We start from the raw sequence: 22,848 nt of genomic DNA, 5'->3' as shown, positions 1-22,848 counted from the left end.
GGCCGGTGGCCTTGGCCCGTGTCACTGTGGCTGTCACTCAGCACCCCTGCCAGCTCTGTCCCAGGTTCTTCCCTTTCAGAGCCTTTCTCCAGCCAACCCGCCTCTGGAGAAGGAAGCTTTTGCTGTACCTGTTCTTTCTGTTCTCCCCATCGCTTTCCTCTGGCTCCGTCATTCCCTTTCCCTTCCCACCGTCAGTGGTGGCAGGGCTTGGTTCCTACTTCCTTTGTGCTCCTCCGAGCTCATACCCTGGCCACGTGACCCACCTGCCCCGCAGGCAGGCAGAGCAGGCCCTTGCTCCATCTGACCAGCAGAGCCATGCTCAGGCGAGGCTGGGACCACACTGCCTGCCCTTCACCTGCTGCCCCTGCTCCTCTGCTGCCCCACCCTGCTCCCCTCCCCTGCTCCCCGTGGCCCCCTGCTTCTCAAGCTCCTCCTTTCTCTTTCAGCTCAAGCCCAGCAGTGGGGGCCGGCGACGAGGGGGCCAGCGTCACAAGGTGAAGAACCAGGGGGCCTGCCTGACTCCTGCCAGTGGCTGCTGACTTTCTCCTTCCCACCCAAGGGATCGTGCTCTGGCCACGCTCCATCCGATGGGCCAGAGCAGCCACCACCCTCCCCAGGCCACAGCCGGAGCCGCATCATTCCCCAGCCCTGGTTCCCGGGGCTCTAATTTATAGCCGAGGACGACGGCAGACTTCCGGAGCACTACCATCTCCCGCCCTCTTGCCTGCCTTCTTTCTCAATCAGTCTTTGTACATCTGGGCCCTTAGTTTTTATTCTTTTTATTTTCTCTCTCTTGTGTGCGTGCGTCCGTGTGCGTGTGTGGGTGTGTGCATGGCCACTCAGGGCCCTGGCAGTCTTTCTTCTCTTCCTTTCCTCCTCCATGGCTGGCCCCGGCCTCCAGGAGCTGTCCGTCCGCGTGTGTGTCTGTGAGAACCTTTAGGAGCTGTCGGGGGCTGAAGGGCCTCCCTCCCAGTGCTGCTCTGTGCCCGGAGCCCTCTCTGGAGCTGACCTCGGGGCGGGGGCTGCAGGTATAAGTGCTGCTGCTCCGTCTCAGGAGCCTCCTCCTGGGACTCGGGGCTTCTGGCAGGGTCAACAGTGCTGGCTCCCTCTCTTCCCTCCCTCTCTTCCCTCCCTCTTTCTCCTTAAACCCCCGAACAGGAATGCCAGAAGCTCTTACATTGGAACCTGTAGATGGTGGAGGGGAGAGGCGATTGGGTTATCGGGCCCTCCCTGCCCTTCCCTCCAGCCCGTGCCACTGACCCAAAGACAGCTGGTGGCTTTCCTTCCCGGGACAAGCCTGTTTGCCTGCTGCTCAAGGCAGCTGCTCTGCCACCTGCTGAGCCTCCCGGGCTGCCTCCTGCCTGGACCTTGAACCTTACTGGGTCTTGGGGCACCTCCTTTTGGTAGGGTGCGGGGTGTTCCTCTGAGCCAGGCTGGGAGGGGAACCCCTCCTCCCACCACAGCTCCACCACGTCACCCCAGCGTGGCTGCTGCAGGGGCACAACAGGGAATGGCCTGAGCCCCAGGTTTGGAAGCCCCGGTTGGGATAGGGGGAGGCAGGTGCAGGCCCCGCAGAGCAGGAAGCCTGGAAGAACTGCCTGGGGCGGGGCGGGGCCCAGAAGGCAGCCTGGGCCCTGAACCAGCCTGGCTGAGCTGGGACTGGAGCCCTCAGTTGAGGGTGCACTAACAGGCAGAGATGTGTCCTGGCCGGGACAGACACCCAGCTGGCTGGGTCCTTCCTCAGCCTTGCCTCCCTCTTGTCCCCAACCCTTCTCCTGTCCTGCTCCCAGACTGCCAGTCCTTCACTCCCCTCTCCCAGCTGTTTCTAGTTACCACTGGCCCATGGCCACGGACTGACCAGACCAGCACACAACATGAAAGCTTGTCCACGTTGACAGGTGGAGGAGCTGCCACTGAGAACACCGGTGCCCTGCCTGCCCCAGCCCCAGTCTTAGCAGGGCAGGGCAGGGCAGGGAGGGGAGCCCAGATGCTGGGAGGCCGGCGTGGCCTCACCACCCACGCTCTCCCACCAGCTCTGACACAGGGCAAGTTGCCAGCCTTCTCTGGACTTCAGTTGCCTCCTCCACAGCAAGAGGTGAATGCCTCCGGGGGGTCAGAATTTATTGAGGATGTATGTGAGCCCCCGTGTGCCCAGCACGCTGTGTGTACCCACGCTGGTCCCCAAGGCCATAGCAGAGGCCCCGAGCTGGGGGACAGGCTTGAGAGAGGTGGCATGGACATGTGTGTGGTGTGGCTGGGGCTGTGCCAGGTGTCTCCCTCACTTCATAGTCTGAGGGAGGTGGCGTTGGTGCCATTGTTCTAGGTGGGGACACAAGCTCAGAGGAGCAGTGCCACCAGCAGGCGGGGTCTTCCCACCCTGGCCCTGGGCCCAGCCGTTCCCGCTCAGCTGTGTCCTTTGGCCCCTCCTGTTCCTTTGTTTCCTGGCGGTTTCCCTCTTGCTTTTTGGCTCATTCTGCTTGCAGGGCTGCTGCCCACGGAATCCTTGGTAATCAGAGGGCTCCAGTGTTGAGCGCCCTGCTCTGTCCCCTTGCGGGTGCTGTGGAACTGGTATTTCCCTGGGCGTGGCCATGGTAGACCTTCGAGCAGGTGGTGCCTGGTTTTGTTGGAACTCGTCGGCCCCTGTGAGCATAACCACTGGATGTTAGGAAGCCGTGGCCGCCACCTGGCCTCTGTCCTCAGATGCTCAGGAGGCTGGTTTGGATCCGTGTGGCCACCGGGCCACACCTGCTAGCAGGGCAGACCAAGTGCAGCGTTTCACTGTCCTCCACGGGGACGACCCGAGTTCCCTGTGGGTCTCAGCCTACCAACTCTCCATTTGGAACAGAACACCAGCCCTTTTGTAGTTGATGAAGAATAAAGTTGTTAATCTGATCATCTCAGTGGCAAATCCTGACCCTTCTGTGTGTGTGGTAGGGGCGGTGGCATCTTAACTCCGTCACACCGCTGTTCTGCGGACTGGCCCCGGCACAACACAGGGCAGCAGGACTGTGACATGGGCGTGGAGTGCACGTTGGCTTGGGGCCAAGGGATGTACCACAGGGAAGATGGTGTGAGTTGTGCCGTGAGGGGCCAGTAGGATTTGAACGTGTGCAGACAGGCAGAGGGTATGTGCCTGGTCCGAGGACGAGAGCAGAGGCCCCAAGCCCTGTGACTGTGGTTAAGTTCCAGGGACTCGTTGGTACTGCTCAGGGCTGTCTCCTTTGTTGAAAAGTGGTGCTAGTTGCAGAGCAGGTGTTGAGTGGAACCGGGAGAGAAGTGAGCAGTCAGTGGGGGATGAGCCTTGTGTAGGACTAGCTCTTTCCTGGGACCCTAAGCTGAGGGGATCCGAACTGGCGCAGAACCTCTGGGCTGGGTTTGCACTCCACCGGGCACCCTCTGTGGCACTTGACCCCCAGCCCCTCCTACTGACCTGTTCCTGCCTTTATTTTCTCAGCTGTGATGGGGACTGGCCCTGGTCCAGGTGTCATGGTCAGACGAGGCGTGTTGGAGGGTCCAGTGGGGGACCGCCCCTGGCCCTCTGAGCAGCTCGTTAGAGGCACTGACTGGGGAGTGTTTAGGGGAAGGGCCAGGACCTGAGCCGGCAGCTTCTGGCTCTCAGGGCACCCACTTCCGTGTCCCAGCCCAGCCCAGACTCGGGGGCAGATGTCTAACTCCTGTGGAGAAGGACGCAGCCCTGAAGGCAGATGTGGTCACTAGTTAAGCAGGTAACTTGCTACCTTCTACTCATGCGGCTCTAGAAGATGCTTCATATGATGTCAGGGTCGGCTAATAAAGCCACCCCACTTTCTCCTGCCAATCCTTGAGCCCAGAATCACTGGGGCAGGGCCTGCTCAGGCCGCACCTCCCACCACAGCTGGGTTTTAGCTGAGAGGCCTGGGTTTCTAAGGCAGGAGTAAGTCTTTGAAGCATTGTTTTGGCCAAGAATTCATTCTCGTTTTCCCAAAAGAAGATTCCCTGTGCAATGGCCAGATAAAAACCATGTATTCTCCCCCCCAAAAAACAAACAAAAAACACGTATTCCATGAGTCCTGGGCATAATTTACTCTTTGCATAGGTATAAATTAGAATCTGGAGATAAGAAAAGTAGGAGCCCAATGGTGCAGCATTTGTGACAGAAGAGCTGGGCAGAGGTGTGCGGGGCCAGCGCTGGAGGAGCACAGGGTGGCCTGGGGCCTGGCCTTCAGCCCCGCTCCGCCCCGTGAGGCTCGGCCCTCGGGAGGGCGCCTGCCTGCATGGCAGCCCCTCTTGGCATCTGGGTTACACGGAACTGAAATCACCCAGCACCCCACAGAACGGGGCTAGGAATCAAGCTCTTAGCTTTTCAGTTAAAAAAATGACCTTGAAAAGTGTTTACATAATAACAGCATGGCCAGCTGAGGCAAAAAACCCTGCCTCCCACCCCTGCCCTCCCCCACCCCGACCCCCCATAGAAAAAAGCCAGAAAGGAAGCGACTGAGCAAGAGCTGGAAGAGCCCTGAGGGGGTGCCGAGGGTGAGGGCCCCTGACCCAGGGGCCGGATTGAGATGGGGCACAAGTCACACAGTCCTCCCACCATGACACCCTGAATATCACCCTGTCATCACTGGGCCACCAGGGGAGCCAGGGCGTCCTCTGCCTGCACCCTTTCAGCTGCCCCAGATGCACAGCCTCCGAGTGCGGGTCTGGGCTCCCTGTGCCCTGGGGGATGTGGCAAACATGCTAGGGACAGGCAGGCCGCACCCCCGCATCAGAGGAGCAGAAACAACTAGCGTTCCCAGCAGAGGGGCCCCTCCGAGGATCCCAGGAGCAGACCTAGGGTACAAAAAGCCCCACGGCCCACCTCACGCCAGGACAAGCACAGTGTATAGAAGCCCTTGGAGGACCCTGTGGGCCAAGCTCCCCTGGGTCGATGGAACTGGCTTCGGCAAGAGCCCAGCCGCCCGCTCCCAGGAGCTTCCTGCCTGCAGCCCGTCCCAACCGGAACTGCAGGCACCCTCCTCCCATGGGGCCTCAATTCCCTGCCCCGAGCCCTAGTTTGTGCCCCCATCACACACCACACACCTCCCAACAGAGCTTCCTGGGTGCCAGCCCCTCCACCATGGGCAAGGGGCAGTCAGTCAGGTCTTGCCCACGGCTGCTGGACGTGTCCACGCGTCACCTCCCCTGCCTCAGTCCCACATGATATACTACATATGTACAGCCTCCCAGGAGGGGAGGCAGACCCTGGTGCCCGGCGTGAGAACGAAGGATGGAAAGATTGGAGCCAGCTCAGCCCTGGAGCTGCCGCTGCTGGGACAGCCCGGCACATTCTATGTCCACTGGGCAAGGGCTCCTGCTCCTGGAAGTCAGTGCGCTGATCAAGCATGTGGGGAAGCGCAGGGGTGCTGCTCCCCGACACCCGGAGAAGGGGCGTGGCGGGCCTCCCCGCTGGCTGGCAGCAGTGCAGGGGCGCCTAGTGGGCGGGCTCCCCGTGCACCCTGAAGCGGTAGATGCAGGTGTACTCAGGGTGGCCCCAGTTAGTCAGGATCCGCAGCTCCACCACCTGGTATGTGGCCATTTTGGGGTCCTGGGTGGAGAAGAAAGAGGTTACGAGTGTCGGAGCCCTCAGCCCTCACTGGCAGCAGGCAGGCCGGGAGGTGCCACCCCTCGGGCCAGGCCCCCTGCCCTGGGGCCTCTGAGACCTGGACTTCCCAGCTCCTGTCTTCAGACCCTGCAGGAGTGTCCAGCTGGTGGGCCAAGGGGCTCCAGAGGCCTCCCACCGGGGCCACCCCCGGGGCCACAGAAGAAAGGCCTGTGGCTGAGCACCGGCCCATTCATCCCAGCCGACAGCCCACAGGAGCGCCTGGTGAGGGCGGCACTGCCCTCGCGGAGTTTGCGGCTCTGTGTTGATGTTGGGAAAGAATCCCTTTTCTTTGAATGAAGCAGAATTTCTTTTCTTTCTCAAGTTGCCATCAGGCCTCTGTCTTCTATGCTCCAAAAGCCAGTTTTTGAGGCAGCTTTTGATGCCCAGCACAGTGTCTCCTGCTCTTCCTCTCCCCCCCAGCCTCCTGTCCTCCACCCGCTCCTACCGGCACAATCTACACACACCCTGAGAAACCCCGGCTACTCCATGGCTTCGTTATCGCCTGGAGCTCACAGCTCAGTCTCCGTCAGGCCCGGTGGCAGCTCCACGGGACCGTCTGACAGGGGCCTGCCCCCGTCTGCATTAGCCTCTTGGCTGCCCTCCCCACCTTCCCCTTCCCTATTGTGTCCGCCACCTCTCCATCCTCCGGGTGAACACCGATCGTCAACTCTGGCTTGCTTTCCTACAACCACTTCCCAACTCTCCCTGTCTCCAGGCTTGTCCCCGTGGACTCACCATGTACACGGCCACAGTGATATTACACTGCACATCATACTGTCACTTCTCTGCCTAAAACAGCACTGCCCACCCCCTTCCACCCCCTCCCTGAGCGCTGAGACTCTTTGGCCTGGTGTCCAGGCTCTCTTCCTGCCACTGGCCCTTCGCCTCACATCCCGACCTCACGCTAGTGTACTCCGCTCCTCCCCTGGGCGGGGGGGGGGGCCTGCAGGTTCCTGGGCCCCTGAAGCCCCAAGGAATCAGCCTCCTGGGGGAGCTGGGGCTCTGCCCTTCTGGGAAGTCGCTAACACAGCTGTCTCTGTTCCAGGCCTCGGGTGCGGGAGGGCAGGCGCTGTGGTTCCCTGTCTGAACCCGGGGCCTGGCACAGGGTAGTGGGCAGGGAAGTGAGTGTGCCACCTCTGCTGGCACAACACAATCCTGTACCTGAAAATAGAATGTCTGGATGGGCTCCCCGTCCTGGTTGTAGGTGAACTGGCCAAGAGGCGTCCCCTCCTGCTGCAGGTCTTCATCAAACCCCTGGGAAGAGCACAGGATGAGGCAAGAGCTGCTCCTGGACACGCGCCCGGCCACCGAGAGGGCCTCTCTCCGTGCCCACCGTCCCCTCCCCCCGGTGGGCTGCAGGGGACCTGAGCACCGGAAACAGGCCGCTGTGGGGTCTGTGACAGACAAATCGCTTCACTCCTTAGGCCTGTTTTCCCCTCCGTAGCCTGAGACAACTGGGATCGAAGTCCCATTTCCCACCCTGGCCCCATCTCTTCCAGATCTGCTCCCCGTCCCCAGCCAAAGAATGACCCCCAACTTTATCCTCAGTAAGACCCCCAGGCCCTCCTGCAGCTCGCCTCGGGCCCGCACAGGGGGATAGATACTCACAAAGACAGCAAAGTCCTTCGGGGCACTGGAGATGGTGCTATTGGGTGACAAGGACTTGGGCACATGCTCTAAGGTGACAGCAGTGGGGCGGATGCGGGCAGAGAGGCGGACCACGGCAAAGCCCTGGGGCCCCTGGAAGGCCCAGCAGTTGCCTGGGTGCACATCTGGCTGGAAGGGAAGAGCCGGGTCAGGGCAGGGCTGGGGGCAGAGCCGCCCCAGCTGCACAGGCGACTGCTCGGGACACTGCTGTCGCCGCCTGGTGCCTACCTGGAGGATGACGCGGGGCGACTGGGAGTGGTACCACAGGGGGATGCCGAAGAGGCTGAGGAGGGCCGTCTTGGTCTCATAGGTCTCGGAACATCGGGTGCTGATCACACTGGCCCCTGACCCAGGAAAGAAAGGAGTGTGGGGGCGTGGGGCCTGGGGAGCAGGGGGGGAGACCAGACAACCAGCTCAGCAGCCAGAAGGACCCGCTTAAAGGGCTGAGGCCGCCCAGGGGGGACCACTATTGCCCGTGTCCTCTCTGAGGACGGAGGGCAGATGCCCAGGCCCAGCCTGCACACCCAGCCCAGACCACAGGGCAGCTGTAAACAGCCTCATCCCCGCCAAGGATGGCGCCGGCACGTCGCGGGCCTTTGTGGTGAGTTCGGGGTTGGGTGACGTCGGATGCGTCCTGCTTGCCTCGCACACGGCTGCTCCGGCAGATGCCAGCGGCCAGTGCGGGGACCAGGGCTCGGCTGCGGAAGGAGAGCGGCGCACGCACCTCCGGACTCCAGCGCATAGTCCACCATCCCGATGCGGTCCTCACTGTAGCGCTTCAGAGCCTGGTTCACGATGCGGTGCACCTCCTAGAACAGGCACCAGAGCAGGGGTGACGGGAGGCAGACGGCCACCCTCGGACCTCCCCTGCCGGGCCCTTCTGTGCTTGCACCCCGCTGGCGTCCAGCCACTCGTGCCACCCAGGCATGCTCCCCCCTCCCTCATCTGCCCCAAAGCCAACACTGAGCCTGCTGCATGGCACACACAGGGAGCCGGCAGTGGGGGACGTGCAGGTCTGTGGCTCCCGGGGAGGAAAGCAGTGTGTGTATGTAAGTGGGGGTCCCAGGGCATAATTTCTCACCTCCTCTGTCACCCCGATCACGCCTTCCTTCTGCAGCCTCAGCCCCACGCTGGCCACCGCCTCCCTCGCCAACTTGCCCTGCATCTCAGCCACGTGGCTGAGGATCTTGCCCTCCAGCTCCTGCAGCCGAGCCTGCATCTCCTCTCGCTGAAGGAGCCCCGAGCGGGCCCCCCCACCTTGGAGAAGGAACTGACTGACCCAGGCAGGGAACTGGGACTCCACCTAGGGACCGAAAAGAGGTCTCACTGTGGAGGCCGGCAGGGCAGAGTGTGGCTAGGGAGAGAGGCAGGGAAGGGGTGCAGGCCTGAGAGGGGAGGGCCAGCATGTGCCTGCTCGGGCCACACAGATGAGAGAGTTATGAATGACCCCTCCCTGTCTCCCAACACAGGAAGACAACATCTGTGTCAAGTCCAGGGCCAGGCCCCGTGGGACTAAGGCTGCAGGGGCAGGAAACTGTCCCCTACAGACGCCAAGGACAGATGGTCTCAGAGGGTGGGTGCTCAGCAGGGGACCTGGACGGCTCGGACTCACGTCATCCCGCACGGCCTGGAGCTGCTGCGGCAGGAGGCCTACTTGGTCCGCCACCGAGCTCTGCTTCAGGGCCAGGGCTGCCAGCTCCTGGCGCAGGCCTGCCAGCTGGCCCTCCAGCCGCCCCAGCTCCTTCATGGAGTTCTCCCGGAAGGACTCCTGGGTCATCCTAGTCCCAGAGAGAGGAGAGTGAGCCTTGGATGCGGGGAAAACAAGAGGACCCCTCACTGGCTCCTGATGGGAGGCGTGCCCACACACACAGGCGACGCAAGGCCTGCTCGGGGAGATCCTGGCTGTGAGCACAGCGCCAGGTTTGCCTGACCCAGGGAGCTCACTCCTGAGCCCAGATCCATCCTTCACTCGGCCTCTGCCGCTCTCCCCGCCAAGAGCAGATGTCCAGGGCAGGGGAGGCAGCATGTGAGGGTGTGCAGAGAAGATGGTGTGTCTACGTGAACCCACGAATCCCAGTCTCTTGCCGTGCCCACCCCAGCCTCCACTGCCCTCAAGCACAGGCCTCAGCACGCAGTCCTGACCTGGCTTTCAGCCATCCCTCTCTCTGCTCAAAACAGTCAGAACTGGCTCTGGGGCGCTGCTCCCCAGTCCTGCCTGGGGTGGGAGGCAGAGGGCAGGGGGAGGGGCAGGCCTAGGCCAGACGGCAGCCCATTACCTGTGCCACTCGGACTTCAGCTGCTGGAGTCGGTCCTCAGACTCCTGTTGCAGGCACAAGGGAGAAACGCGCCATGTCAGGCTCAGAGCAATTGCCTTTCGGGATCTGTTCCCTTTGGGGTATCTTTGCCTAACCACTTCCCTGCCCCAGGGTCTCCCATCTGCTCCAGCAAATGTCAAACTGGCCTCCGGGTCAAGGTCCTTGTGCCGGTCTCACCGGATCTGGTGCCCTTAAGCATTCATACACTCACTCACTCACTCATTCAGCACGCCAGACCCAACACCACGGCCACTTGACTGTACCCCTCCTGTCGCAGCAGCTCCCAGTGTGTCCCTGGAGAGCATTCCAGCCCGGGTGGGTTCAGTTCAAGCAGAAGTCAGGGGACCCCCCACCCCCGCCCCACCCCATGTCTACGCAGGTCCTTCGGGCGGCCAAGGTGCTCCCTCAGCCCTAGAACGGAGGGTGAGCTGGGTCAGGGCCCATGTGGCCCCAGTGCCCAAGCCCACCTGGGAGGCCCGGACAATCTTCTTGAAGAGGTCTTCCGCGTCCTGCTGGTGCTCTGCCCTCAGGGAGACCAGCTCTTCCTGTGGGCACAGCGGGAGGGCGGGGTCTCACGGAGCTGCGCTCAGAGGGCCCCTAACCACCAGTAAGTGGTGTGAATGCAACCCAATCCAGGCCTATTTGATGGCACCCTCAGCTCCCGCCTCTGCCACAGTGCTCCCTGGGAGCACTGCACACCCACGGGGTGCCGGGCACTGTAATCCACGTGCTCCTAGCGGGCAGGGGCGTGGGTGCAGACAGGAGAGCGTCCGTGTGAAAGGAGGACACTGAGACTGCCTCTCGTATGTCAGGGTGTGCAGGGTCTCCCCCTCCCCCCGCACCCCCCCGCACCCCCCTCCCCCCCTCGCCCACGGTGTCACCCCCAGGCGGCACTCAGCTCTAGCCAAGACCGCAGCTCCTCCCGCACCTGGATCCGGGCCGCGGTGTCCCTGCGGAGGTCCTCCTTCAGGGCGGCCTCTCGGCGGCTCACCAGCCCCTCCAGGAGCTCCAGCGTGTCCTCCTGGCTCAGGCCGCGGCCCCCGCCCTCGCCGGCAGCCCCCTGCCGCAGCTCCAGGCGTTCCAGGCGCATGGCCTCCTTCTGCCACGCGGAGGAAAACTCGGCGGCAAGGGCTTCCAGGCGCCGCTCCAGGGAGTGCACCCGAGACAGAATGCGCTGCTCAGCCTGCAGGCGGGGGAGAAGCACAGAGGGGAGAGGCCTGCGGCCACAGTGCTTCCTGGACGGGAAGGAGCCTCAGACCCTGTGAACACTGCCCCACAGGTGGCAGCAGCTAAATGGGTTCGGTGGGCGTGGTACAGCGCAGCACAGGGTACGGGACACACGGCGGCGGAGGGGTCTGATCCCCAAGGAGGGGTGCACGTGGGACAAGAGACGGGGACACAGGGCCCTCCCAGGAGAGGGTCCAAATGGATGGCCACAGGGGGCTGGGTGAGCCCACCCGCTTCCCTGTCGCTGTACGTGTGCCAGAGCGAGGGGCTAAGAGGCTGAGCTGACTGTCAATGGCTCCCACTTCTTCCGTCGGTAACTACGGCTAAAAGACCACTAATCTCAAAGGCCTTTCCTTTTCCTCTTGAACTGGACGCCCACAGAGAAGACAGCACACAAGTCACGTGGACCTGAGGGTGGCATCTGAGAGCGTGCCATGAATTCTGAGAACCTTGTTGGCTTCACCACGAAAATCTTTGCCAAGAGAAAGCATAACACACAGCCTGTCGACTACCAAACGGCAAGGCCACTGGGTACAGAGGTCGAGTCTGATTTTCAAAAATTCCACTCTTTTGGCACGACTCAAAAGGCAAACAAACAGTAAAAAGTCACGCTCGTAACCTCTGCCCCTCCACCCGGTGCCCGCACCACCCGCTCCCAAACAAGGCAACTATTTTTATTAGTGTCTTTATGCAAATGTAACTTTTTCTTTTCTTTTCTTTTATAAAAAATGGTGGTCCTGAAATTGAATTGTATCTAATGTCTTTACTAATGATTAAAAAAGGAAGTTTTATAAATGCCAGAATGTCATCAAAGTAAATTCAGCAAGATACAACCAAAGTTAAATAACTGCAATAGTTTTAATTTTTCAGTGTGGCCCTCAGGACCTGTGCACATGCCGGCTGGTTATTTGTGCACTTCACACAGACACACACACGCGCGCGCACACACATGCACACACACATGCAAAAACGCACGCACGCACATGCGCACACACACATATACGCGCGCACACACGCATGAAAAACGCACACACACACAAAACGCACACACGCATACATACACACATGCACACACACGCATACATACACACATGCACACACACGCATACACACACACACATACACACATGAACACGGACTGCAGGCTCTTTGAGGGTACAGCCTAGGTTGCGGGAGTGGCCCTGTCCTCTCGGGGCCGCAGGTGCACCCGTGGGGCGTGGCCAGGCAGGTGCCCCATAGAGAAGGGGGGCCTGTCTCCTCTGCCCCTGGCAGGTTGCCGGAGTGGCCCCTGTCCTCCCTGGGCCGCAGGTGCACCCGTGGGGCGTGGCCGGGCAGGTGCCCCCATAGAGAAGGGGGGCCTGTCTCCTGCTTGAATCTAGACCGGCTCTGGGTTTGCTGAGGCCAGCAGGATGTGGAGGACGCTAGTTCCAGCCGAGGCCTCGAAGGGCCTGGCCTGATTCTGCTCTTCTGGAACCTGCACGGCTGCTGTGAGAACCCAACCGGCCTAGCCTGCTGGACAACAAAAGCGCGGGGAGCCCAGCCGCCCGCTGACCCACCAGCCATGTGGAGCCCAGCCAAGGCCAGCCTGTCCGTGCTCGGGCCAGAAGGGCCAGCCAGGGGGCTCACAGACTCGTAGCTAGTCCAACGCTTGTACTTGAAGGCACGAATTTTAGGGGAGTTTATCTGTGCTAATAGATAACTGACCAAGATACCACCTTATTCATAGAAGTGCTCACTAAACACAGGATGGGGCAAAAGTAGGTTTACAGTGGTGAGTACACGAAACACAGAGTTTATTTTTGTATTATTTATTAAGTATTGTATTATTTTCATACGAACAACTGTAAACCTGCTTTTGCCCACCCTGTACTTGTGAGACTGTGGGAACACAGTGATAAGACGACTTGTCTGATTCCTGTCCTCCTGTTTCCTGTGCTTAGGACGGTGGGGACCGTGGGGCAGTTTTGAGTCATATCTGAGCCGACTGCCTCCCAATACGTCCACTCCGAATGGTGGAGAAAGGGGTGCCTGGGGGACGAGGGTGCCCCAGCGAGGGCGGCACCTCTCTCGGCTGTGTGCCAGGTACAGGTGGGCCAGTCCACGTGCAGAGAAACCAGCGGCAGCGGGAGCCTGCGCTCAGGCACTCACCTGGGAATGTGGGGCGTCTCTGGGCTCCCACACCTCATGCTGCTGGCTGCTGCCCTTCGCTGCCCACCAGGAAACCAAGGTGGGGTGGACCGTGTGCAGGCCGTAGGGGTAGAAATTCCAGGCACCTGGACACAGGCGAGAAGCTGGTTACCTGGCTGGTTACGAAGGTGCACATGCTAAGGGCTTCCGCCTACACAGGTGCCCAGGCTCAGAGAGGACCCAGGAGAGCCAGACAGGTGTGGCCTAGGGCTCTGGGTGCAGGTGCCCAGGCTCAGGGAGGACCCAGGAGAGCCAGACAGGCGTGGCCTAGGGCCCTGGGTGCAGGTGCCAAGGCTCGGTCCGACCCACTCGTCCTGCCTCCTTCCCTTTCTGGCCGGTGATCCCATCCCTCTAGTTTTCAGCTCTGCTCAGCACTGCCTCCGCCCCAGTGCCCTGCGCCGCTGGCTCCGCAGCCCCATTGGGCAGCTCTTGTCCTACCGGCCCCTGGGCGGCGGGTCAGCTCACCGTAGGTCAGGCCTGTCAGTAGCAGCAGCAGCAAGAGGAACCACAGGAACGTCCTCAGGGACGAGAAGCGCCTGGACCGGGGGGGGGGGGAGGGGGGGGCGGCAGGGGGGGGCCGACACGTCAGAGGCTCGGGGCCTCTCGGTGCCCGGGAGTCCCTGAGATTGTTTCCGAGTGCTCAAGTAATGGGGACAATGAGGACCCTGTGGATCTTACTGATCTTATTAAAAACAAGCAGTGGAGTCTTTAAAAAAACTAAAATGTTCATGTACAGAGGCCCCCTATGCAAGCAAACATAGGAAAAAGCATGGAACTCCTTAAACAACGTTTTCTTTTTAGAAAAATGGGAACGCTTTTCTCGGTGCCATGAATCCATCCTCGCCCTCTTCTCAGCACAGCTGGCCCCCCTCCAACCAGGATACAGCCAGAGGGACCCTGACTTCTGGCCTCGATCCTCTTCCTCAGCTAACTGCCGGATCCCAAATCCCAGCACAAACCTACAGCCTCAGGCAGCTCCTGAAGTTGAGGCGGACCCTGGGGTCCAGGTTGCCACGGGGCTGGGGCTAGAGCCCAAGGCCCCACCAGCAGGAAGGGGCCAGGCTGGCCTGAGACTCAGCCTGGGACTTTCTGACTCATTGTCCAGGAGGAGTCTCGCTCACCTGGTTAGAACGAAGACGTCGAGGAGGGAGGCAGCCGTCGTCAGGCGGTACCAGGTGGTGCCGACCCACCAGTAGAGGAGTCCAAAGAGCCGGCCTGGAAGAGGGGCCATCAGGCCTAAGTGCCACCCCGAGGGGCAGGGCCTGCAGTTGTGGCTGCAGAGCACCCCTCTCCCCCTGCGGTCCTCCCTGCCTCACCACACCCCCGCCAGGCACCTCTGTCCTGGCCGCTGGCCACCAGTCCCTCTAACCCCCCCACCCCCCACCCACTCCACCAGCGCCCTCCGCCCTCCGCCCTCCGCCCTGCGCCACAGCCGCTCCTGCCCTTCCGACTGCGAGGATGTTCCCATGGCTCTTGGCCCCTGTGATTATTCTAGAATGAGCTTCCCCGGTGGTCCTACGGCCCCTCTGGGTGGGCTGGACACCCAGGAGAGATGGGTGAGAAGGGGCTGCTGGAGGGAATGGAGACAATCGTGCACGGAACAGCCAGCACCCACCTGGGAAGGTGACCACCGTCCAGAGGAAAGAGCCTGCCCGCGAGACCGCGCCCCTCAGCCGTGAGCCGGAGCCCTGCTGGGCCGCCTGTGAGTACCCTGCAGGGAGGGAGCGGCCGTCTGTCCTCTCAGGAGAGCCTGGGACGGGCACTGCCTGCCACTGTCTTCTCCTTCAGCCCGTGCACTGGGACCCCGGACCATTCTCCACATCCCAGTGCCACACAGGCTGGCACCCAGTCGGCCAGTAAGCGTCTTCCCATGAGCTCCCTGCCTGCACCCCTCCCCTCAACCACTGTTCAGATCAGACCAGGGGTCGTGCACCTCCTCGCGTGCAACGTGGGAAACGCTTGCTGGAAGTGAGCAGACAATGGAGTTGACCTTGACTCTAGGCCTAGTGGGGCAGGGACGGCCCATTGTGTTGGGGGACACCCCAGGCTGGGGTTCAGGGCGCTACAGGCACAGGAGGGACGCCAGAGGGTCTGCGTGGGCGCCTGCCCGACACCAGGCTCCCTCGAGCTGTCAGGGAGCCCGGGTGGCGGTCCTGGAACCCGGCTGAGTGTCGCCTACCTACGTAGTCGTCCTCAGAGGAGTAACCGGAGGAGGACCCCGGGAAGTCCTCGGAGAGCTTGGCCCGCACCAGCCCATTGATTTTGCTGCTCTCAGTGTCCCCGGTGCCTCTCCTCCGCCTCACCGGCAGGTCCTCACCTGCGGAGGGAAGAAGGCGGGGTTCTCCTGGGCAGAGATGCCGAGGAGGGGACTCCGGGAGCCCCGGGGGACACCCTGGTGGACTCTGTCCTTGGCCCCTCCCAGGAGGGTGAGCTGGGCCCAGCCCCTGTCTCCTGGGCTCGAAGCCGCCATGTGGCTCCTCTGTCATACGCAGGGACCTGGGAGCTGCTGACACCTGGGAGCCCCCCGCTGGCCCCGCGGGGTCAGGAACCGGGTGAGGGAGTCGGAAGCAGAGCCCAGGAGGAGGGTTCCACTCACTCCAGTAGGCGTCACTGTGCAGCTGGTCATCGAGGATGGAGCTCCGGGCCAGGGAGGCGGCCCGGGGGCTGCCGTAGTAGGACTCCCTGACCACGGACTCGCTGTAGTAGGTGTGTGTGTCCGAGGGGCCCAGCTGGGGCGCCGGGGAGAGGCGCTTCGTGCTGCTGGGTTTCCTCTTCACGGTCCTGCGGTGTCAGCCAGGAGGGAAGGGGAAGGTGAGCCAGGTCAGCAGGAGGCTAGGCAGTGGGCCCCTCCTGCAGTGAGTGGGTTGGCCTTGTTGCTAGGCAACTAACAGCCCCGGGCTACACGCCCGCAGAGCAGAGCACAGGTAGCTCCTCGGCTCCCATTATCTCATCTCACCAGCAGGGAGATGGTCAAGGTGATGAGTCAAGATTCAAATCTAGGTCTCTAACTTCAAAGCCAGGCGGTTTTTCTCAGGCCTCTAATGATCAGTAATTCCTACAACCCACGGAAAAGCCAGACAAGCCCGACCTGCCTCCAGGGGCCTCAGGGGCCGTCTGAGGGCTCCTGTCTGCAAGGGGGGCAGGATGAGGAGGGCCCCCGCCTCACTCATTTCCTGCTGCCCTGGGACGCAGGGGCTTGGCTGCCCCTCCTGAGGCCCTGCCCGCGGTGAGACACAGAGTGCAGGTCCGAGTGCCGGTTCCAGGGGGCATGACGGAGGGCCTGCCCTCACAGCAGCAGGGGTTTCCGGCCTGGCTTTTTCTTGAAGCTGCCTCTCCCCACTTCCTGTCTCTGAACACGAGGCCGTGGCCTGGCTTACAGGAGGGGGAAGTGGTACTCATCCTGGCCTCCTCACAGCAGTGGATGTCCCCTGGCCTGGACATGGGCGTCTTATCTCTGCCCATGAAGGTCACAACAGGGAGAGGCCGTGCAGGGATGCCCAGCCCTCTGCTCGGCACAGCAGCACGATCCACGGGGTGGGAGGTGGGGGGTTAGGGGTAGGGGTGGGGGTGGGGGGTGGCAATCCCCTACCGGAAAGGACTGTCCTTAAACAGGGTGCTCTGGCTCCCCGCCACTGAGCTCCCGCCACTGCTGCTGCCGCCGTCATCGTCCCCCTGGGAGTAGCGGGTGAGGCGCTGGCTTCGACGAGACATGATGAGGTGGGATGGGGACCCTTCCCCTAAAGAGAGTCTTGGGAGAGAAAGGAGGGCCGGTGAGGCTTGGGGCTGCGGTAGACCCTACCTGGTGGAGGAGAGACAAAGCATTTTCGCCTTCAAAACAGCCTTCGATGTGGGAGACAGCCCTCCCCACCCCCTGCAGCCCGCACCTGCCCTGGGCTCTCTCGGTGCCCAGGCAGCCTCTTTCCACCAGGTTTGCTCATTTTCAGTTTATCTGTCACTGAGCTCCGTGAGAGCCAGAACTGTCCTTCCGCAGCCGTTGGCATGTGGCACACGAGAGGCACAGGCGATGCTACATGAACGTCTCAATCACTGCTGCCCGCACAGACCCCCAGCCCAGCCGCTCCACTGCACGCCTCTCCCTAGAGCAGGGGCCACTCCCATCCTCGCCGTTTCCCGGGGGAACAGGCTTTCCTTTTCTTTCCTGTAGCTCTACCCATGGGCCAGGGCCCCAGACAAACTGACTCCAGAGACGCTTTCCTGCCCCAGCCCCCTGCACTCTAACAGGGGCTGTACGCTGGGTCCCCTCAGCTAGTTACTGTCCCGCCGCATCAGGACATCTTGTCGTCATGGTGATGATAAAACACTCAGTAAATGCCTCCTAGGTACCTGGCTCCTACAAACCCATTTCTGATCCTACAAGCAAGGGAGACATCATTAGTGCCATCGTGCAGCGGAGGGGCCTGGGACACAGCTGATGGGTGACTTGCCCACAGCCACCCGGCCCCTAAGTGACTGAGCCGGGTTTTGAGCTCAGATCTGACGGGTGACAGGGCTGGCTCTTTCCACCCCACGGTGAAGCGTTCAGGTCGTTTCAGGAGTGTGGTGTGCGGCCCCAACTAGTGTCTCTGTAGCCTCAAATATGTTCCGAACAGGCTGTAGATAAAGTTGTTACACAACAGATATTTGTTAACAAACTAACAAAACGGGCAGTGGAGCAGCAGTGTGGGAACCAAGGCTCTGGAACTGATGATGCAAGGGAGGTCCGGGTGAAAGGCCTGGCAAAAGGTGCCGTTCTGCGCTGGCCGGCTTGGCTCAGTGGAAAGAGCGTCGGCCTGCGGACTGGAGGGTCCGGGTTCCATTCCGGTCAAGGGCATGTACCTCGGTTGCAGGCTCCGGCCCTGGATGGAGCGTGTGCGAAGGCAACCAACTGATGTGTCTGTCTCTCTCCCTTCCACTCTCGCTAAAAATCAATGGGAAAATATCCTCAGGTGAGGATTAACAACAACAACAACAAGAACAAATGTGAGCTCTTCTTTAAAAAACAAAAAACAAAAAAACACATGCGGCCCTGCCACCCCAGGAGGACTAATAAGCTCCAGGAACCCAAAATCAAAATCCCAGATTACAACGTGGAGTGTCACCTACCACAGCCGCCTCTGCCCGCCCGTTACAGCCCCGGCGACCTCGGCCCCCTCGAGAGGCCCTGGTCCTGACACCTGCTCTCCCTTCCAAGACTCCTGGCTGCGGTTTAAATGACTACTTCTCTCTGACACATCCCGACTCGGGCTACGGAAACCAGAAGGTCTGGTCAGCCCAGCTGGCGGATTCTGCAAAGTCCTCTTCTGAAAAGCAAGCAGCCTCACGTCCTGGCCTCCCTGGCGTCTTCGCGGTGGGACGTCTACACCTGGCGTCGCCCTCTGGTTCTAGCCGGGCTTGGCAAAGGGCAGCTGGTAGGAGCCGAAGCAGGAAGTGGGCCTGGGTTCTGGTCTCTATTCCACTCCTTATATGGTAACTCCCTCCCCTACTGCCCTCCCCACCTGAGGCTCCAGCTGCCCACAGCCCCTCCTCTTAACTCCCGCCCCACTGAGTGGAGGCCTCCGCTCTGGGGTAGAAACAAAGCAATGTGTTTACACAATACTGAAGGCCGGGCGGCGAGAATATACATATTCATATGGCATGGGGGCGGGGGGGGGGCGGGCTGAAAACTGTCAGCGCCTGCAGCCTCCCGAGCGCCGGTGGCCTGCTGGGACCACAGAAGTGTGCAACTGAGTTTTCACCGGAGGAAAAAGGTCAAGGCTCCTCCTCCGAAACAAAACCGGACGTGAGCCTCCGGACGCTCCAGTCTTTTGCATATGAGAGTAGACAACGCCCCCAACACACCGGGCCAGGGAAGAAACCGCAGCTAAAACACCCCTCCCCGCTGCTGCGCTGAGCCACATCCTTCTCTCAGCGCCACCTTCCTCCATGCCCGTCACAAACTTACAGGACGGGATCTGCCCCGTGTTCAGACTTGACGCAGATCTCGGATCTCTCCCGCGGGCCATTTCCACGCGGGGCACTCCCCGGGGCCTGGACCGCTCCAGGTGCCCACCCCCTCTCCCTGAACCGTAGGGATGTTTACACGCCTCCCGGCTTCTCTGCTCCAGGTCGCACTCCCGCCCCCTACTTGTCTGGGCTCTTTTTAGAACTCGGCCAAATGGGCTGCTCCTATTCCGAGTTGGGAAAGGCGGAGGCCGAGAACTGCCTGTCCCTGGACGCTGCCCGACTGGCACGAGAACATGGGCACTGCCCTGGGCCGGCTGGAGGCAGCCGGGTCCTCCCCCTCCTCCTCCCGGAGGTTCTGCCCCGGGAAGTCCCGCCTGGAGACATCCGCCCTCGGGGGGCCCAGTGGGCGGCCAGCCCTGGGGGCGGGGACCCGCGGCGGTGAGTCAGGGCGGCCCGGGCACCGCGCGGCCCCTCCCGACCGGCCCAGGGGCGGGCGCCGGGCGGGGCTGGAGCCGGGCCCAGCCTGGCCCGGAGGAGAAGCAGGCCAGCAGCTCGGCCATGGCCGGAGCGGCGCAGGGATGACCCGGGGTCAGGCCGGGCCCGGCGCCCGCGGGGAGGCGGACAGGGCCGGCCACCACCCTCGCCCCGCGCGTCTGCCCGCCAGGGGCCCCCGGCCGGCTGTTACCTGCTGTTCCGCGCGGGGCCGGGCGTGCGAGGCCCGCGCTGCCACCCGGGCGCGCCCCCTTCGCGTCGGGATCCCGGTGCGGCTCTCGGTGCGGGGCCCGGGCGCAGGGAGCGGCGGCGCGGGACGAGGTCGGCGGGCGGGAGCTGCGGACAATGCGGCCCGAGCACAACTGCGCGGCGTGAGTGGGGCCGGGCGGTGCGCGCGTGGCCGAGTGTGTATGTATGCGCCTGTCTGTCAACCCTGACAGGCCGCCGCCCATTGGCTAGGCCCCGCCCGCCGCCCCGCCCACCGCCGCCGCCCATTGGGCGGTTTGAACACAAAGGCCCCGGCTGGCCCCGCCCGCCGCGTGGGCCCCGCGGGCCGGGCGCGCCCAGTTAGGAGTCCGCGCGTGGGAGACGCGGGCGCGAGGGCGACGTCTGGGCGCCGAGGACTCGGCTGCAGCCGGCGGAGGGGGCTCGGCCGGCTGTCGCTCGCACTTGCCTCCGGCCCCGTGGGTCCCACACCCGAGGGCTCCCTCGCGCGCTGCACACCACGCGTGGCCTCCTGGCCGCGGCCTCCCGGCGCCCCGCCGGCTGACTCGGCATTGGGGACGCCAGGAAATCGTGGGCGTGGGTGGCGGGGACACAGCCGCCGGGAGGATGGCCGCGGGGTGGGGAGCAGCGGGGAGCCGACTCCCCGGAGGCGTAGTGAGCGGTGAGCCCTCCGCGAACTCTGGGCAGCTTGTCCCAGGCGCCTGCGTAATTGTCCTCCTGGCCAGGCCTTTCTACCCATTTTGCAGACGAGGAAACTGGCGCACAGAGGTTTTAAGTGATTTGCTTCAAGTCACACGGCTAGAAAGAGGCAACACTGAGATCAGAAGACTCTCTTCACATCCAAGCCCGTGTTTTCCGTTTTTGGTTGATTTGGGGGTTCAGACACGCAGGAGGCTCTGCCACCGCCCGGGCTGCCCCGGGGCCCCCAAGTCTCATTGCGGAAGCTCTGCTCTGCGAGAGGAGGAGCTGGTGCTAGCTGGCAGGAGCGCGGATGGATACCAAGGAGGGAAAGGCTGCCAGCGCCGGGGCCTGCTGCCCGGGTCCCCCAGACCCAGCCTGGGAGGAGAGGACTCGCTTCCTCTGCAAGCTCTTTAGGGGAAGGCGGGACAGGCGGTCGTTGTTTCACTTTAAAGTGCCGAGAGGAAGAGACGAGATGACAAAATCAGAGACAGGACCGGAAGGGGGCAGGAAGGGAGGTGACACCACACACACTCCATGGGGCACTGCGGACATTTGAAGCACAAAAAACGGGCCTCCGCCCTCCCTAGGCCTCCCTGCCCCACCTGGGCAATGGGGGTCTCACCTGCACTTACGCTTCTTGAAGACAACGGTGCTGGCAGTGCTGCCTCCGGGTTAGATGGAGGGCTCCCCGAGGCCAAGGGCTGGCTCTGTCGGTCCCAGCACAGGCCTGGCTCATGTCTGAGCACCTGCTGAGAACTCAGGTCCGATTTAGGGGCAGCGTCCAGGGAGGGGCAGGGCTCTCTCTTGACCTTCTCCTCACCAGGGCGCTTCACTCCCTTCTGTCCTAGCCGATTTCAGTGGAGCCCCCAGATCCCACCATCTCCCTTGCAGAGCCTGCGTCCCTCCTCTCCCAGGGTCCTGGCCGAACCACCTCCCTCCCAGGATGCGCCTTCCACTGGTCTCCGGCAAGGGCCGTGGCCTCAGGCAGGCCCTTCTCACACTGCGTTGCCTCCATGCGCCTTTAGTAGGCGAATAATGGGCCCGAAGACACCGGGTCCCAATCCCTGGAACCCGTGGATATTGCCACGCGTGGAAAGTCTTGGCAGATTCGATTAAAGGAAGGATGCTGAGATGCAGACATTACCCTGGATTATCAGGGCGGGCCCTCCATGTAATCACAGTGTCCTTTTAAGAGAGAGGAGGAGGAGAGGAGAGGGCAGTGTGACCATCGTGGGGGGGACTGGAGAATGTGGTCACAAGACAAGGAACGCTGGCGGCCACCAGGAGCTGGGGAGACGAGAAAGGGACTCTCCCCCGGAGCCCCCAGGGGGAGCGTGGCCCTGCGGCAGCTTGATTTCTGCCCAGCGATTTTGATTTTGGACTTCTGGTCGCCTGGCTGGTGAGAGAGTAAGTTTGTGTTGCTGCAAGTCACCAAGTGTGTGGCAATTCGCTGCAGCGGCCACAGGAAAGTGAAAGGACGCTGGCTGCAGGGAGCTGGCAGTGTCCTCACTCTTGGTCATTTGACACAGGCACACTGAGGACCCCCCCCCCCCGGAACCAGTCCCTGGCCCATGTGTCCGGGTCCATGGGGGAGGCAGGCAGGTACACAGTTATTCCACCACTGTGGGGTGTCATGGGGACGCCCTCGTCTCGGGAAGCACAGAGGAGAATTGGGAATGCTTGTTTAGGGCTCCCATGATACACCAGGCCCCTCCCTCGGTCCCGGCGGTCCTCACTGACACCGTGCGTCAGACTGTGACACCACACACACACCTGTCCCCCACCTCTCCTGCCCCCCTTCACCCCAGCCCCATCTCCCTGCCATCTGCTCACTCAGCATCTCCGCCCTTCCGGGTTCTTCTCTGTCTGGCCACCGTTCACTTGGCTAGTCTTCTCCCAGCCCCACACTCCTCTTTCTCCCTGCCCCACCTTCCATCGCCATCATTCCGTAAGCAGTGGCAGGCGGGGGTGGCGGCGTTGCCCCGCCTGGAACAGGGTCTTGGGGCCTGACAGTGCGGCCACGGCTGCGGGGCCGTTATGGTTTTCTTCATTGCTGGACACTTTTGCCTTAGTGGCCCCTTCCTTCATAAAATTTTTTTTTAAATGATATTTTATGACCACATTGGTAGAAAGATGGCTGTAGTCTCGGCCTCATTCATTAGTAATTACTCATTATCGGGATATTTAATGTTCCCTCTGGGTTTCAAAGAAATGCAGATGAGAACATTTCGCTGTGCCCCCAAGGCACCCTGGGCCCGTGTCTGCTCGGTTTCGCAGAGAGGGTGGCCCGCACTGGGGCTCCTCGAGGGGCGCCACCCGGAGCTCCGGGGCCGGCCCTCCCTCTGCTTTTGGCGGCCGTGGCGAGTCCTGATCAGTGTGGCTGTGGGGACCAGCGGGGAGGACGCGGCATCTGTAGCCACCAGCGGGGAGGACGCGGCATCTGTAGCCCTGGTTCCAGGCCGGGGCAGCGCCTGCTCTGTGCCCCGGGCCGGCCAATGCACCTCTCGA

General features: G+C 62.1%; 2 protein-coding genes across 6 annotated transcripts in view; one reads left to right on the top strand and one right to left on the bottom strand.

Moving 5' to 3' along the window:
* The window catches only part of GTPBP1 (GTP binding protein 1), a 29,116-nt gene extending 23,547 nt beyond the window's left edge, over positions 1-5,569 (top strand). For both annotated transcript variants that reach the window (XM_059681532.1, XM_059681533.1), the window contains one exon: positions 447-5,569. In XM_059681532.1, the coding sequence (XP_059537515.1) occupies positions 447-539 (93 nt within the window). In that variant the 3' untranslated portion in view covers positions 540-5,569. The remainder of the gene's footprint in view (positions 1-446) is intronic.
* On the bottom strand, positions 4,039-19,863 carry SUN2 (Sad1 and UNC84 domain containing 2). 4 transcript variants are annotated; one of them, XM_059681528.1, is made up of 18 exons: positions 19,628-19,862; positions 16,589-16,747; positions 15,596-15,780; positions 15,179-15,316; positions 14,615-14,710; positions 14,121-14,214; positions 13,465-13,535; positions 12,961-13,085; positions 10,514-10,768; positions 10,053-10,130; positions 9,547-9,590; positions 8,883-9,048; positions 8,352-8,573; positions 7,995-8,079; positions 7,499-7,614; positions 7,232-7,399; positions 6,785-6,877; positions 4,039-5,566 (listed from the first exon to the last, which is right to left on the bottom strand). In XM_059681528.1, the coding sequence occupies exons 2-18, from the start codon at positions 16,708-16,710 to the stop codon at positions 5,453-5,455; spliced, it is 2,172 nt and encodes a 723-aa protein (XP_059537511.1). In that variant the 5' UTR covers positions 16,711-16,747; positions 19,628-19,862; the 3' UTR covers positions 4,039-5,452. The 4 variants fall into 4 exon arrangements, with proteins under 4 accessions (XP_059537511.1, XP_059537512.1, XP_059537514.1 ...); XM_059681529.1 differs by having other exon boundaries at positions 10,514-10,759; XM_059681531.1 differs by lacking the exon at positions 19,628-19,862 and adding an exon at positions 18,941-19,097.
* Between the last annotated feature and the right edge of the window lie 2,985 nt (positions 19,864-22,848).

The sequence above is a fragment of the Myotis daubentonii genome, chromosome 2 (genome assembly GCF_963259705.1).
Source record: "Myotis daubentonii chromosome 2, mMyoDau2.1, whole genome shotgun sequence".
Lineage (NCBI taxonomy): Eukaryota > Metazoa > Chordata > Mammalia > Chiroptera > Vespertilionidae > Myotis > Myotis daubentonii.
This window is presented reverse-complemented; position numbering and strand designations above follow the sequence as displayed.